Source organism: Arvicola amphibius, chromosome 3 (assembly GCF_903992535.2).
Source record: "Arvicola amphibius chromosome 3, mArvAmp1.2, whole genome shotgun sequence".
Classification (NCBI taxonomy): Eukaryota; Metazoa; Chordata; class Mammalia; order Rodentia; family Cricetidae; genus Arvicola; species Arvicola amphibius.
Genome location: NC_052049.1, coordinates 53,888,869 through 53,905,157, shown reverse-complemented (window position 1 = coordinate 53,905,157; position 16,289 = coordinate 53,888,869). Strand labels below are relative to the sequence as shown.

The following is a 16,289-nucleotide window of genomic DNA, read 5'->3' as shown; positions in this document are numbered from 1 at the left end:
ATGTGTATGTGAAGACCAGAAGAGGGCGTTAGATACCTTGGAGCCAGAGTTACATGTGGTTAAGAACTACCTAAATGTGGGTGCTAGAAACCAAACTTGTGTCCTCTGCAAGAGTAACAAGCACTGTTAATTGCTGAGCAATCTCCCCCCCCCCGTGGTAATTTTAAATTTTAAATTGTGTGTCAGTGCTAGTTGCTATTATTTAATCCAGCCTTGCCAAAGCAATCAAAAGCACAAACTAATCCTAGCTTTGTGGTTAATGGCATGGATGGAACACGTCCCCTGTACGGTTCAGAGGCTGTCCTCTGTCTTATGTGGTTAGAGGTGAGCAAAGTGATTCTGTCCTTTTCCTTTACATAGTTGTCTGCTTACTTACTTTTTCTACTTACTGCTGTGGCCATTCTTACAGGCCTAGCAGGGGGTGATTACAGTTCTGTGTGTGTATTTTATTACAGCTCTGCTGCAATAGAAGCAACTTTGGTTTACCTAAGACTAGATATATGATTATGGAAAAAAATTTCCACAAACATCAGCAGTCATGATTGAGATATGGAATTTCCCAGATGGGATTCATTGCCTGTTGAAGACAGTGTTACTTAAGCAACTAAACTTTCAGTACCTGTTCAAATGCCTCCAAATAAGGAAAATTCATAGGTAGCAGATCACATCTCATCTTTTTAAATACATAGTTCATAATGAGTGGGATGTGTTAACACTGGACTTTTCCTCTAAAATGGGAGATGATCTCTCAAATGAGAGAGAACATTACGTGTCTTAGAAATTAAAGCTACAGCTGTCTGACTGTAGTTTATAAAGGGAATACAGATGTTGTGGCCCAGTTTATATTGTATTATATCTGCTTCTCAGAGTATGGTCCTGGGTCATTGATTTTATTTCCTTTTACAAATATTCGCTCTCCATCATTTCCCAGGAAAACCTATAAGGCCTGCAGGAGTTTCTGACACTTCTCAGTTCACCACCCTCCCTGGCCTCCATCCCTAGATCCAAGCCCATGTTCTAGAAACACACACATGCTTATCCTCTGGTCTCTACTGTTGGATTGGATGGATTTTGGTTTGGGTTTTAATTTATTTTGGGGGGGTTAGTTTTTTGAACTGAGGTCTTGCTATGCAGCTCAGGCTAGACTAAAACTCATGGTCTTTCAGCCTTTACCATCTCTGAATTATTGGGAGTATAGGTGCATCTTACTATGCCCAGCTGTGCCTTCCTGAATTAATGCTATTTAAAAGACAGATGTAGCAGGCTTTCTTGGACCACCATCCCCCAAATCATGACATGGAGACTTCTTATTAATTATGAAAGTGTTTTCTATATCTTAGGCTTGTTTCTAACTAGCTCTCACAACTTAAATTAACCCACATTTTTCAATCTACATTTTTTACATAACTTGTTACTTTACTCTGTACTGCCCATCCTGCTTCCTTCATGTCTGGCTGACAACTTGGCCTTTCTTCTTCTCCAAGACCTCTCCAGAAGGCACACCTAACCTCTTCCTGCCTAAATATTGGCCATTCAACTCTTTATTAAGCAACCACAGGAACACATTTTCACACAGTGTAAAGGAATATTCCACAACATTTCTTCTTTTTTGTCTAAATAAAAATGAAATGTTTTATCTCTAACATAATAAAACTATAAACATTAAGAAAAATTGTCAGGTAAGAATTACATTCACAATGTCCACTCCATTTGTATTTGGCAAATTCAGAGAAAATACTGCATTATCAACCTATCTTGGCTGAGTCCAAAGTTTTGTACCTAATTTACTTTCTATCATGACTAAGGAAAACTGTAACTATAACTATCTAATCTTCAACCCCATCAAAGACCTGAGAAGGATATAATATTACTGGAGTAAACAATAAATGCAGAGCAATGAACTTCCAAAACTATAGAAACAACAGAAACAGCTGGCTGCCTGGACAGTCAGTCACCCAAGCTTCCATTTTAACATTAGGGCATCCATCTTCAGCCTACATGCTTAGAATATCTGACAGACTTTTCTGTGAAGCAGGAATTTTGAAGGACTGTCCTGCCTTGTATTGGCAAAGTTCAGTAGTCTTATTCCTTTGTGTCCTGCTTATCCTGTTTGTACAGCATACTGTCAGCAGTAGAAGCAAGGACAGTTTCTTACCAAAATGGATAGCTTTGCCACAGTGAGAACAAATTCCATATGGAGGTTCTTCAATGCCCATCATCTGTCTATGAAGCAGATTGGTGCTTCCAGGAGCAGATGTGTCTCATCATCATGTGAAGCCTTCGATTATTGAAACATCTTAAATGCCATATTATGCATGTCTCTGAAGTGTCATACCAAACCTGACTACAAGTTTGATTGTCATAGATGAATAACTATTAGCCTGTCTTCCTTTATTATCCTCAATAGCTTTCAAGGACTAGAACTTTACATACAATGTTAAATGAGCTGCATATGTACAATAGTTAAACAAGAATAGAAATATATACAGTATAACAAAAATAACCCAAAATTTGTGTCAATATACAAAATATCTTAAGAATAGAAACATATATACAGTATAATAAAAATAACGCAAATTTTGTATCAATGTATAAAATCCATATCAATGTAAAATATTTGAGACTAGTAGTTGCTTTTTTAGTTTGAAAGTAAATTCAGTAACATACCCTTTTATCATATTATTTCTGTATTCCCCCTTTTCTTTTCAGATTGAGATCCCTGAATCTAATCTCCTTTGTTTAGTTTTCTCCCTCACTGTGAATAGTAATAATTTGTAACCAACCCCCATAAATGATGGCAAACATCTCTAACCCATTGAATGACCAAAAGCCACCCAGCCCACTCTTTGAGAATGTGGGCATTATAATCTCTAGACTGCTTCCTGTTGTCTGGGGGTGACTGCTTCCTGTTGTTTGGGGAACCCTGAGAAAACTGAGATAATGGTCAAGTCCTAGAAAAACTAGCCATAACAGTTCTCGTCCAGTCTCTGTGCAATGGGAAAGCACATGGCTTATCTGTAGTCCTGGCTGGAATAGTCTGTGAGTCTGAACCATCTCAGCCGGCAATCTTGAAGCTGTTCTGGATGCAGAACCCTGAAGAAACTGCAACAGAGGCATTCTGAGAGACTGGATCATCTGGGCCACCAGTTTTCTTGCTATCTGGTCCCCTTGCTCTGAAAACAATCAGATTTTCAAATCTAACATACATATTTGCAGTAACACAAGTATCAACTGTGTATTGTACACAGGCCAGCCAAAGATGATTTTATTTGTTGTTTTATGTTTGAGCAGGTAAAATATATGTCACCTGTCTTATAGTTTTTGTAAATTTATTTCTTTATTTCTATAGCCAGGATTTTCAGGGAGTCTCTCCCAATCAAACATTATTCTCTTTATCCTTGAACAAATTCACAGTTTTTTGTTTTCTGTGGAAACAAAAGAATAGACTCTTCCCCAAAGCAATACATTTTCTGAGTTCCATTTTAAAGTTAAGGCATTCCTAAAGTATCTCGGCTGGTTTAATTCAGCTGGTTTAAATCCAGTGTCTTTCAGCAGCTGTCATTCTCTGTTTGTTATCATTCAAAAAAAATCAAAATTAACAAAGCACAATATAAGGTCCAAACTCCCTGTGTTATATACTTTCCATCCTTATGTAGCTTATTTTTCTATATTAATTTATTCTCTTTTAAAGACTTTATTATTTTTAAGCTATTTATTTTTTCTATGAATGTCTATACCAATTTTCTTTTTTTTTCTTCTACATCTAAGAACAAACAAATTGTACCTTTTTAGAGGTTTCTGTGTCTGGACCTAGAATTACTAAGCATCTGCAGCATTCTCTGACCACATGAGACAAACCCTAAACTGCCATGTCAGCTGCCACATGCCTCAGCTTAGCGCATGGTGCAGGCACATGGCGCCAGCAGCTGGCTCCAGCCCACAGGCAGCAGCCAGTAGCTGTGTCTCTGTACAGAGCCATGTTTGACTCTGTGTTCTGAACACTTTTTAAAGCCTTTCTCAGGACTTACATGGATATTCATGGCTGGATATTGGGCACCTTATATAGTAGGCTTTCTTGGACCACCAGCCCCCAAATCATTATATAAAGATGGTTATGCGTACAGGAGCCTTGTCAGTTCCTCAGTGGGTGTTGTCACATTCACTGCTTATCTGGTATCAGACCCTGACTTTCAGCATTTTTGTTAAGAAGCTAGGGTGCCAGAGTCTTGGGCATACTTTTCTAGATGATTATTGAAATGTTTGTAAAAAGTTTAAGTAGTCATGTGTAGATTTCTAAAATCCATCGCTTTCCAAAGGGTTAGCCCATGTGAATTATATGAGCTTGTCTTGAGATTTTACATGTTTTTAAAATTAGGCAACCCAAGATTTATATTTTATTCAATTCCCCTAAATGTTGATTTGGTTTTCTTAATAATCTGGAATCCCTCAATATATTTGTTATTGTTTTAACCACTTGTCACATATTGTATTTTTTTGGCATGTCTTTTAACCACATCCTTGCTAAAATATCTTGATTAGCATATTTTAAAAGTAGAATCATAACACACTATGACAGTTGGGGACTTGGAGATCCTGTTGGCATCTTGAGAAGTCTGCCTGCCCATGAAGACTTTCCCGAGGATAATTGACAATGATTGTCAACAAACTTCAGGTTCAGAAAGTCCCATCTGACATGATTGCTGGGAATTGAACTTGGTTCCTCTGAAAGAGCAGTGCATGCTCTTTACTGCTGAGCCTCTCTCGTGGTCACATTTTCTTATAGTTACCATTCTCTTTGCACATCTTCCCTTCCTTGCATTCAGAGCCTCTGCAACCAAACCTAGTTTGGAACTAGCTGTCAATCTCCAGAACCCATAGGTAGGCAATGAAGTGTTTTTAGTAGAAAATAGGAAGAGTAGAGTCCTAGCAGGTATGTTGTGCTGTCAATTCCAACCCATCCTACAATGCTGCCTCTCAGGACTGAGGACTGAGGAACATCCTATGTGAGTATTGTCCCTGGAGACTAGGGCCGTCTCTGAGTGTTTTGCCTTCAGGTCTCTAGTGGGAGTCTTTTATGAGAGTAAGAGCAAGAACAAACTCTCGTAAAATATTTACATTAAATATATTCAAGTTGCATCCCTCCTGTTGCATCTCTCTGTATATGTACATGTGTGAAATTAATCTTAGTTTAGAAAACGATGATGCTAGTTGAGGTTCTTTGATTTGGTTTTAAATTTATTAATTATATTTAAGCATCTTCTTACTTGGAAAATACCAAGTAGCAAATTGATGGATGGACCATTTTGAAGTGTTGCTGTCTTTGAAATCTGAAATAACTATTATAGAATGAACTGTGAGTTTGGCTGTAGACCCTGGGCCTTCTGGAAATCATGTCTTTTTGGTTTTATCAGGAACTTTATGGTTTACTCATGCATGCATGAGTCCTGTGATGTTAACTGTATTTTGCCACTAGCAATGCCTAGCGGGGGTACTGGATTAGCAAGTATCTTCAGCTCTCTTCCAGTGCTTTATTCTGATTCACAGTTTCTGTGAGGTCAAGATAAACTGACCAGGGTTCTTTAGGGTGTTTATACTTCCAGTTTTTAAAGAACCCTACTTTCAAAGTCATACAGCCCAATACTCTTCCAGTAACTTAGGACATAATTTCTTTTCTGTAATAGGAGCAGATTGAACTAAGAGACATCACTTTTTTTCTTTGGTCAATTTAGTTCTATTGGTAGTTACAATTTCTTTCAAAAAAGGCTTAAAAGGCATGTATTTAACTTGCATTTCTATTAAATCTGTGATAGAGGTGTAGTAGTGCAAGCATACAACCTCAGAACTTCAGCAGGAAGGTCAGGAATTGAAGGCCAGCCTTTGCTGTATAGCAAGTTCCAAGTCAGCCTGGGCCACAGGGGATCCCGACTCAATTAATTAATTAATTAATTAAAAAATAGATCTGCGGTCCCTTTGGCTATGAGAAAGATTTGAAGACTGTGACAGCTCATGAGGAGGCAGCTGCATCTGTAATTTTTGTGTCACCAATTTGAAAGATGTTCTTTGTTTCCTTCTACACAGTGTGACGTCCCCACAGGTGGCTTGAGTATTATGTTTCTTCCATAAAGAATGGTTACATTTAAATATGGCCATGGTGTCATCATATGCCTGACACTGACATTTTTATGTGGAGCTTCCAATAATCATTATGATGTAGACAGATGACCCAATGAAGATCCACCATCCATAGCTCTTAGGTACATCAGAATTGTGATAAGATTGTTTACTGGCAGATTTGTTATTTTCTATAGGCATCAAGAAAAAAAAAGTCATGAAACAGTGCATACCCGCTTGAGAGGAAGTTAACTTTTTCTAAAAATTCTTTTCCAGTGAAGGAATCCCATCCCCCAGAGTGGAACTGCTGCATAACATTGACCGGGACTTCTTTGACAGTTCACCGTGTGAGTACGCTGTCACCTCTGCTGTGTTAAATGCTTTGCTGTGTTTTAGTAGATCCTCACACTCGAGCCTAGTGCTCTCTACCACCAGAGTTACAGTTAGTGTGAACATTTCCTTCTGACACTTGTTCTGGTAATCTCACAATGGCTTCAGTGTTCTGTGAAGTTAGTAAGTTCTGGTTCTGCCATTTGCTGGCTCTATGTAACAGGAACCCACAGGAGCCCTGAGTCCCCTTTCCACCACCAATATCATGTCATTGCCTGTGTCACCTAAGAGTTCCAGAACCTTTTCACGGAAAATTCACCGTCAAAAAAAGCCAGTGTCCAGCTCTGGGGTTGTATGAGCCTCCACAGCCTCTGATAGGGTTGGAAAGATGCTGTGTAGAACCTGCAGAATCTCACAGGTCTGAGTTTCCTAAGTGTCCTGGGAGTCATTCAGCTTCATTGTGCCTGCTGCATACAGGAGCCTTGTCAGTTCCTCAGTGGGTGTTGTCACATTCACTGCATTCGTGTGGGGGCCATGCCCTCTCCTTCCCAGATGTTGGACTGCCACATTGGTGTGGGGACCATGCCACCTCCTTCCCAGACATTGGACTGCCTTGGCCAACTCTCTTTACTTCTTTATCCTTTCCATGTGACCACAAGAGCCCACTCCTTACACATTCCTGCTCAGAGGGTTAACCTGATGACGTCACTGAGCACCCAGCACCCTCTCACCTGGCCTCGTCATGTTGTTGCCTGGCATTACCTATCCTGCTCGCCATTTCAAAGCCCATGGTGGATTATATCATCCCAAAACTCAATACCTGTTTCCTGCCTCTTTGCAGTTTCTAGAGCATTCCAGGAGCCCCATGGAAAAAAAGTTGTTCCTTCCTTAGTGTTTCTTAGTGGCTCTGAATAGCGTCAGACACATAGTCTAATTGGGCATATGGTTTTCTTTGACGTGAAGAGTCTGGATGGCAAGATCTAGGACTTGTTTGTATTTTGGCCCTCATCAGTTAACACAAATGTCCAGTACCTTGATAAGCAGTCACTAATCGTTACTTGATCACAGAGTGGACAACTGTGGGAGGGATTAGATGTAATTAAAAATATGAAATTTCCAGGAAAGTGGGTGAATCTGGAAATTATGATATTAAGCAAGGGAACCCCGAATGATAAAGATGGCATGTTCTCTTCCATGAGCAGCTCTTGGCTGTTAATGTTTCGATAGATGAATGCATGTGAGTGTAGGTATAGTCATGCAACTGGAAAGAGGACCATGCAAGGGGAAAGAGGGGCTTTAGAAAGGGCGTCAGGTGATGGGGGAGTAGGGGGGCGGACAGAAAAAACAAATTATGTTTGAAAATTCCATATGAAATCTAATAGTACGTTAATTTTTAAAAGCTAAACACCACCAGACCCAGGTGGATGCATTAAACCTAGAAAAGTAAAATGTTCTAATAACAGGCAAGAAATGTCTCTTCTAGAGTAAAATTAAATTAATGGTAGGGACAAGACTGTGGGTTAGACCCTATTAGGACTGCCCAAAGAGTCTAGATCTGTGCTGTCCACTCTGGTAGCCACTAGCTACATGTGGCTACTGAGCACTTGAAATGTAGGTAATTATGGGTTGAGAGATCAGCTCTAAGTATAAAATACATATCAGACTTTGAAGGCTAGGTACACATATGGTGCATATATGTTGTGAGGACAGTACTTTGAATGTGTTAAATTGAATGTACACATATGATGTATACATGTTGGAATGCTTTGAAACAACAGTACTTTAAGTATGTTTAGTTGAATATACTATTAATGCTTTTTCTGTTTCTTTTTCCTTTTTTAAAGTGTGACTGATGGAAACCTTAGAATTATATATGTGGTTTGCATTATATTTCTGTTGGCCTACAAGCACTATTCTAGAAGGTGCTAGAAAATAAGTTTATCCACTGTACAGAGAACCAGATACCTGATTCTCCAGCTACCTGGAGGCTATTATGCTAACTTGCCCTGTTCCTGCACAGCTGAGAGACTTGCCCTATTCCAGGAATGCCAGAATCTCCTGGGGTGTCTGGAGAACAGTGCGAATACAGGAGTAGATTTTAAAACTTCTCATAGAACCCTGGTGCAGGGCATCTGGAATATGCTTCCCTCATAATGGCTGTAAACTGTCTTCATTTGCTAAATCCTCATACCAAAATAAATAAATAAATAAATAAATAAATAAATAATAGCCTGTGCACTTACTGGGCTATAGTTTAGTTTGGCATTAGAAGTGACAACCTAGAGCAGCTTCTTAGGTGGCCATCACAACTCTGTTTGCAGCAGGATTCTTATCATAACCTGCCATCACTTTTGAATGCCCTCCCTAAAATGCTCCTAGCAAAATAATAACATGGACAAGAGGTTTCTGCACAATGCAGGTTAGTAGGAGTGTGGAAGTCAGGACAGGGGAATTCACTCATCAGCCGCCTGAATGTTTCCAATGTGTTATTTGTAGCTGTGCTAAGTTCCATAATTGTGGTCATTAATTCAGGGACACGATTTGGCCTCTGTTGTCCCTTGCGCCTCCTATAAAGAAGCCCTTGATGTCGGCCTTCCTCACCAACTTGGTTCACAGAAGTGAGATATTCTTTGTTGTCTATATATATAGGGAGCACCATGCCCACAGCCTTTCATGATCCTGCAGGCCTTTTCTGCTATGTCTGAATTACTTCAGTCTGCTGTGAGACAAAATCAGAAAAAAACTATCTTTGGGGTCTGCTGCTTTTTACCATGAAGACATGAACCTGCTTTCTTTTCTATGCAGTTATTTGCAGGAAAAAATTAAATCCAGTTATAAGAAAAATTTAACTTAGACGACACCAACATCTGGAAAGCCAAATAGATATTCTAGAAACTTCTGTGAAATCAGGTAGCATTCAACTTAGTGTATCAAGTAAGGGCTGACATTAGCCCGTGTGACTGCTGAGCCACGGTTGGCTGCAACTCTAGCCTCTCCCAGACTGAGTATCAGACTCAGGGGAGGATGATTAGGGAACAGGCTGCAAGGGAGCACCATAAACAGTAATGTTGCCTCAGGCTCAGTCACACGGGAATGTATAGAAATGAAAACCTTAGAAGTGTTATAAACAATAGTTTGGGTTGATACATGGTTTTGTTATTGCTACATCCCATTCACCTCTCTGAGCCCTGTCCTCTTTCCTGTACCAGTGTCTCCTCACCTCATACACTGTGCAAACTGGCTGTTTCCCAGGGGAGCCCTGCCTTCTACGTCCCCCCAGGTTCACACAGAAGTTAGTTCTTCCTAAGCCCTCCTTAGAGTAGCAGGGACATTCAGGGAAACTGGGCTCCCTCCTTAGGCTAGCTGTCCCATTAATAAAAGAATTTAAAAACAGAGTCAGAGGGAAGCTCAGGGACCATTTTATTAGCGTTTGAAAGAAAAACAGTGCATTCCAGCCGTAAATTTTGGCAACTGCTGAATGGGCGTAGGTGGAAAAGAATGAAGAGGGAAGGTCATGCCCTCGGAGTTGGGGTCCATGACAGCTGGCATGGTCGCAAGTGGAGGGAGGTTGGCAAGCAGCTGCATGGCAGAAAAGTGGGTGTGGGGCTTCAGAGGATGAGTGAAAAAGCAGGATGCTGGGGAGCACACACTTAGATGGGGAAAACATGCCTGAACTTTTGGAATAAGGCACAGAAAAAGAAGGAAAAATTATACTTTTGGAGTTTAGAATTCAAAAAGCAGGCATCTTAGCAGTGAAGATGTGCAAGCAACTGCATCAGGGGAGAGACTTTATGGAAGTATAAGTGAGCATTATCTCATTAAGGGATAATCATTCCTCCCATCTCCTTAGAATGTTATTAGGTGAATGAGCTTTCCTGGAGAGTAGACTCTGGCTGTGTGATTGACAGGCCAAGCTCAAGGGAAGAGACAGCATAGTATATAATGTTGTAGTCTTTGGAGGAGATCAGAGTGTTATATCTCCTCTCAGGGCCAGAGGTATTCCATTCTTTTGACTAGAAGGCCTAAGGAGAGGCAGTTGTAATGTTTCCCTTTCTAGTGTTAGCAGGGATAAAATGGGGTCCAAAGCCAACCACGAGGAAGGGGTCTATCTTCAGTGCCCTCCAGATGACTAATCTCTGCCTCTTAATGTTTGTACTCATTCGTTGTTTTGGAAGAGAGCTGAAATTGGGGACTAGATATAATCACATTTCCATCATGGACTCCCACAGGTCTGATTCCAAAGCTGTCCATTAGAACGGTTTAGTGTCTAGCTGGAACTTCAGCTGCTCTCACGTGAGGCCTTCAGGCAGTCGAGGTGCTCACTGAACAGGAGAGAGAGATAGCAATTGCCCTCCTTCCATTCTCTGTGCCTCGGCTCTCCGGGCCTCTTCTCTCTGGGCCTCTGCTCAGGGCAGGACCAAGGATACTGCCCGTGGAGGGCAGAGTAAGCACAAAGCCTAGCACCCCGTACCTCTATGCCTTTCTTTTTGCTGGTGTGGCCTAGACCCATGGTCTTTCCCTAGAAGTAGGCAGCAGAAGTAGCCAGTCAGGACTTGAGGAAATGGATGGCACTGTTCACAGTGAGTTATGGGAAAGCCTGGAGGGGTCTGGGGAAGCAGCTGTGAAGCTGGGTCTGAATTTAACTTGCATAGACAGAGGGCTCTCCTGTGCTATAATTCCATGTTTCCCAGAACCATCCAAATCTTGGGAAGAACTATAGTGACCTCAGCTTGCAGCTGTCAGGTTGGTCCTGGTCCTCTCAATCTGAGACCACAGCTCACCTCGGATGTTGGATGTAATCATGAGAACTCCAGAATACTTCAGTTGTATGACATATGCATAAGTAATTCACACACACACACACACACACGTGCGCGCGCGTTCTCACACACATACACACACACTCACACATACACACACACGAATTGTGCTAGCAGGAGCCCAACTATTGATGAAGGGTACTAACAGAAGTTAGTTAATCCCTATCACCGAAAGCCCACTCTGTGAAATGGCTCTGTGCAGTGTTGCTATGAGCTCAGGTGGAAGACCTCTTCTTTTTGGGTGTCACTCTAAGATGTTGCTTCTGCTAGCAATGATGGTGGAAATGGAGCTTGGCTTCCTTTCCTCCTGTGGTGGTTTGTAGTAATGGCCCCCATAGATTCATGTGTTTGAATGCTTGGTACACAGGGAATGGCACTGTTAGGAGGTGTGGCCTTGCTGGAGGAAGTGTGTCACTGTAGGGGTGGGCTTTGAGGTCCCATATGCTCAAGCTACACCCAATGTGGTACACCCAATGTGGTCTCTTCTGCTGCCTGCTGACCAAGATGTAGAATTCTCAGCTCCTTCTCTGGTACCAAGACTTCCTGTATGCCACCATGTCCTGCCATGGTGATAATGGACTGAACTGTAACCTCTGAACTGTAAGCCAGCCCCAACTAAATGTTTTCCTTTGTAAGAGTTGCCATGGTCATGGTGTCTCTCCACAGCAAGAGAAACCCTAACTAATACACTTCCCCATACAGACATTTTCTCTAGTATAGTTGCCACATCTGCTGAGGGTGCAAGACTCACCCAGTTTCAAATTTGAATAGAAACAGCCTGGTTGGCAGAAGTAGATCACTGTGGCCGTGCCTTTGGAAGTTATAAACCAACCCCTGGCCCCAGCCTCTCAGCTTTCTTTATGCTATCATCTAGACAGATCTCCTCCCCACCTGCTCCCGAGGTCATGAGGCCAGACTCACAGAGGCAAGCAACTGGGAACCAGACCAAGATCTTTCACCTGTGAGCTGAAATAAGCCCTTTCTCTTAAGTTGTTCCTGTCAGGTGTTGTCATGGCAACAGCCTCACTTCGCTCTCCGATGCCAGTTTTCTGTATTGGTTATTTCTGTGACCGTATCATATGTTGCAAATAACTCAGTGGAGGAGGAAAGATGTGTTTCGGACAGGTGTCCATCAGGGAAGGGACAGGGGGACAGATCTAGGAGCAGTAATGAGAGCCTGTAGAGGACTTTTCAGATGGCTCCAGAGTTTAGCTCCTTTCGTTTCCGCAGGGCATCCAAAGAGCAGGAGCTTTTGGTGTCTTCAGTACATCATGTCATGCTTACATCTTTCCTAGACATGCTCACCTGCCTCCCGTCCAGAGAGACATGCTCCAAGTAGATGTGACATCATCTGTATAGCTTTGCTTAGTGCCTTGCGTGGATGGAAATGTATGCTGATCAGTGAGTCTGTGACCACTGATTCCCTTTGATTACACAAGCTAGCAAGAGCAGCGATGATCTCACCCAGTCTCAGGTTAGCTGCCTGTCTTTCTGCAGAACGTGGTGAGTGTGGTAGGCTGGCCAGTCACACGCTATGCATTGTTGCATAGAACAGCAAAGTCCTGGAGGCATCTGGGTTGTCAGTCTGATACCCCTTGCCTCCTTTTCCTAGCCCAGATGGGGAAACCAAGGTTTTAGGTCATTCGTAACTGTTAAACAGCGGAGCTTGACCTTGGAACTCCTCCCCTCACACATTTCCAACTCTACTGATTCCAGGCCTCTCTCATTTCTTGTCCTTCACTGATTTGATCAGAACCAGGTCAACTATAGTGACAATCAGCTCATTTCAATGATGGCCTGCTGGGGTGTGCTATATTTCAGTGAACCTGGGAGAGTGGCTCTCATGGTGACACCAGCCTTACTGGCTTCACGTGCAACCTGGCTCTGGATGGTGATTGCATCAGACTGTAGAGCTGAGCCTGGACACCCTGCTCATGCCTTGTGCTATCATAGAAAAGGCAGAAAAAGGAATATTGGGATGGGCGGTGTCAGTGTGTAGAGCGTCAGACTTGGGTTCCAGTGATAGGTCGACTCATTTCTTGAGCCTGGGACGAGTTGTTCCACTCATCTGTTTCGTCAACAACAAACTGAGGACAGCTACAGCGCTGCTCTGTAAACAGAGCCTCTGCTGAGAGCACCAGGTATATCGTAGTGGTTGGGGTGGGGAGCGTGCTGCACTTTCTACTTTACGTATTTCTACAATTTTAAGTTCCAACCATGAGCACATGTCACGTTCATAGTCAGAAATAATGTGTTAGGCGGAGTTTGAAAAGTTACTCAAGGTGTGTGAAGACCCGCCATGCTGTGTGCAAAGCTGTGACACTGAGTCGGGCAGAGAGGCGGGTGTGTAGCTAGGCTTCTCAGCTGTCAGCCTCTCAGACCCACAGACCCTCAGACCCCGCCTTGTCGGTTGAATTCTTTTTTTCAGCAGGGAGCTTATTTCTTTTTTTAAAAAAATATGTCAGGGGAGGTTTTTTTTAACTATTTATTTATTTACTTATTTACTTACTTACTTACTTATTATGTATACAATATTCTGTCTGTATGACTGCAGGCCAGAAGAGGGCACCAGATCTCATTACAGATGGTTGTGAGCCACCATGTGGTTGCTGGGAATTGAACTCAGGACCTTTGGAAGAGCAGGCAATGCTCTTAACCGCTGAGCCATCTCTCCAGCCCCCAGGGAGCTTATTTCATAGTTCATCTTCATGCTTCAGGATGCTTGCTGAACTGCCAGTATTTGTCACCTGTAGTTTCTCACACACACGCTTGCCTTGGGTCACTCTGTGCCCTCCCTTTTTGAGTTTTCAGAGGCCTAGGCCTCCTCCCCCATTCTGGGGAGCTCTCTTGCTTGTTCCTGGGTGTGACTTTCTTGATCCCTTAAGCAGCCCGACAGCCGCGTGCCCTGTCTCCTCCACTCCACCCAGCACGTCTCAAGTGACATCCATCAAACCTTTGCTGCTAACTCTCCGTCTTGAGCTGGCTTTCCTCCTGAGAAAATACAGAAACCAAACCCAAACCACAGCACTTTAAGCATGCTAATTAATCCTCACCATGGATGTTGGCTATACAGCACTAGCAAATCCCATGGCCCCAGTTTGATGTTTGGAGAAATCAGGGTAATTGGCGTCAGAGGACGGAGGCTGACTGGAAGGTTTGGGTTGGCCCTGTCTCTGGGAGTGAGGCCATTTGACCAAGGTCCAGCTGCCTCACCAAATTCCCTCTGCACATCACTGTGGGATTACTTCTTTATAACCCTATTGCGTTTCATTGCTATAGAAAAACACCTTTAAAAACAAAACAAAACAAAAAAAAAAGCCTGTGACTGGATAATTTGTAAACAAAGGATATGCGTTCAGCTTATAGTTTTGGAGATTTAAGCGTGGCACTGACATCTGCGCCCTCTGGTGCAATCCCTGTTGGCTGTGTCACATTGTAGGAGGTAGCATCTAGGAGTGCCTGTGAGGGGCGTGACCAGGTGGTGATCCTGGGAGCCCCAGGGGAGGGCCAGCTTGTCTTTGCTTACAGTCAAGGACTTCATTTCCTGAAGAGGGCAGCACTGCCCCTCCATGGCCTAGTGACCTGGCACTAAGCCCCACCTCTTAATGGTGGCATCACCTCCCATCATCACCTGAGACTCAAGCCTTCAGCTTGACTGGGGACACACTCAAACCATAGCCCTCTTTTCTATGTGTGCTGGCCTCACTCCAGGGTTACCAAGAGGGAAACTCTCTCATTTCCAACTAATTACTTTGATTCCTTTTCTTTCATTCTGCCACAACAAGACATCTAAACCTTAGCTTTAAACTTTTCTGTGGCTGAGATAAAACATCCGGATGAGAAGCAAGTTAGGGAAAACAGGTTTGTGTTGGCAATCTGTTCCAGAGGCGATTCAGCCCATTGTGGCAGGGAAAGCATGGTGGCCGAGCATGAGGCTGGCCTGGCAGTCAGGAAGCAGGCTAGATACATTGCAGCCAAACACAGGGAAAGAAACATTGGCTAAGACACTTGTAATGACTTCTTCACAGGAACGGTAGTTGAACAGAATTCAGCTGTGCTCAACCACTGCCCCAGTGGTCCAGAGAGATGTGTGTCCCCTAATCTGCCTCTGAGGATTGAACTTTTCTCATACGGCATGCCTCCAGCCCCTCATCCCTTTACAGTACCTCCTGTCCTGCCCCTCTTGCTATGATTCTCAGGATGAGCTGGCCCACCCGGAGAGCCAGCCTGCCCCCTATTTGGATACTCGCTGCTCAACAGTCTCTTCAGCTATACCTTGAATTGCCCTTTGTCCTGTAGCCCAACACATTTACAGATGCAGGGAAAATCAGAAGGGACTCTTTGGTGTGGGGGGTGGGGGTGTACGGGGGTTGGGGGTGTGAAGGAAAGAGGGGTGGAATACATTACTCTGTCTATGACAAACACTGAGTTGTCCTGGATTTTATATATATAAAAAAAGCACAGAGTAGTCTGGAAGCTAGTTGGAGAAAAGAATAATGTACGAGTTTAATAAATTTAAATAACAGAGGAAGGAGTGGTAGAGATAATGTGAGCTATATTTGCTTAATTGCTAGTGGTTCCATGGAGTCTGACTGAGTTGCTCTGAATGCAGGAGGACCCTCTCCCACAGGCTTGGCTGAGAGGAGGGGCTGGCTCTTCACCTCAGGAAGCTGCTGGAGGAGAAAGGATCACCACAGGAAGTGGCAGGCTTTTTGTGTAGGCACACTCAAACCTGCTTGGGGCAGAGGAAAAACATCTGAGTAAGGGCTGGCCAGCCTCGGGAGTGGGACTTGATCCTGCCAGTGGTGTCAGCCGCCTAATGGCTCTTGTGCAAGTAATGCATTAACGTGGGAGCATGGACACATGGGAAATATCAAAGATAGCAGTAAAAATCATATTAGAACACTCTGGCCACCCTAAAATAAGCCTTGCAAATGTTTTAGTATGTCTTTTACAGTTCTCTCTCGCGATTTTATTCAGTAGTTGACACATATAAACACATTCTTACAGGATTCGAATCATAAATTT

The 16,289-nt window shown here is 43.0% G+C and overlaps 1 protein-coding gene across 1 annotated transcript in view; it reads left to right on the top strand.

The window, feature by feature from the left end:
- Positions 1 to 16,289, top strand: part of Arsb (arylsulfatase B) — a 163,746-nt gene that overhangs the window by 102,063 nt on the left and 45,394 nt on the right. Inside the window, exon 6 of the mRNA XM_038322608.1 lies at positions 6,388 to 6,458. Within this exon, the coding sequence (XP_038178536.1) occupies positions 6,388 to 6,458 (71 nt within the window). The remainder of the gene's footprint in view (positions 1 to 6,387; positions 6,459 to 16,289) is intronic.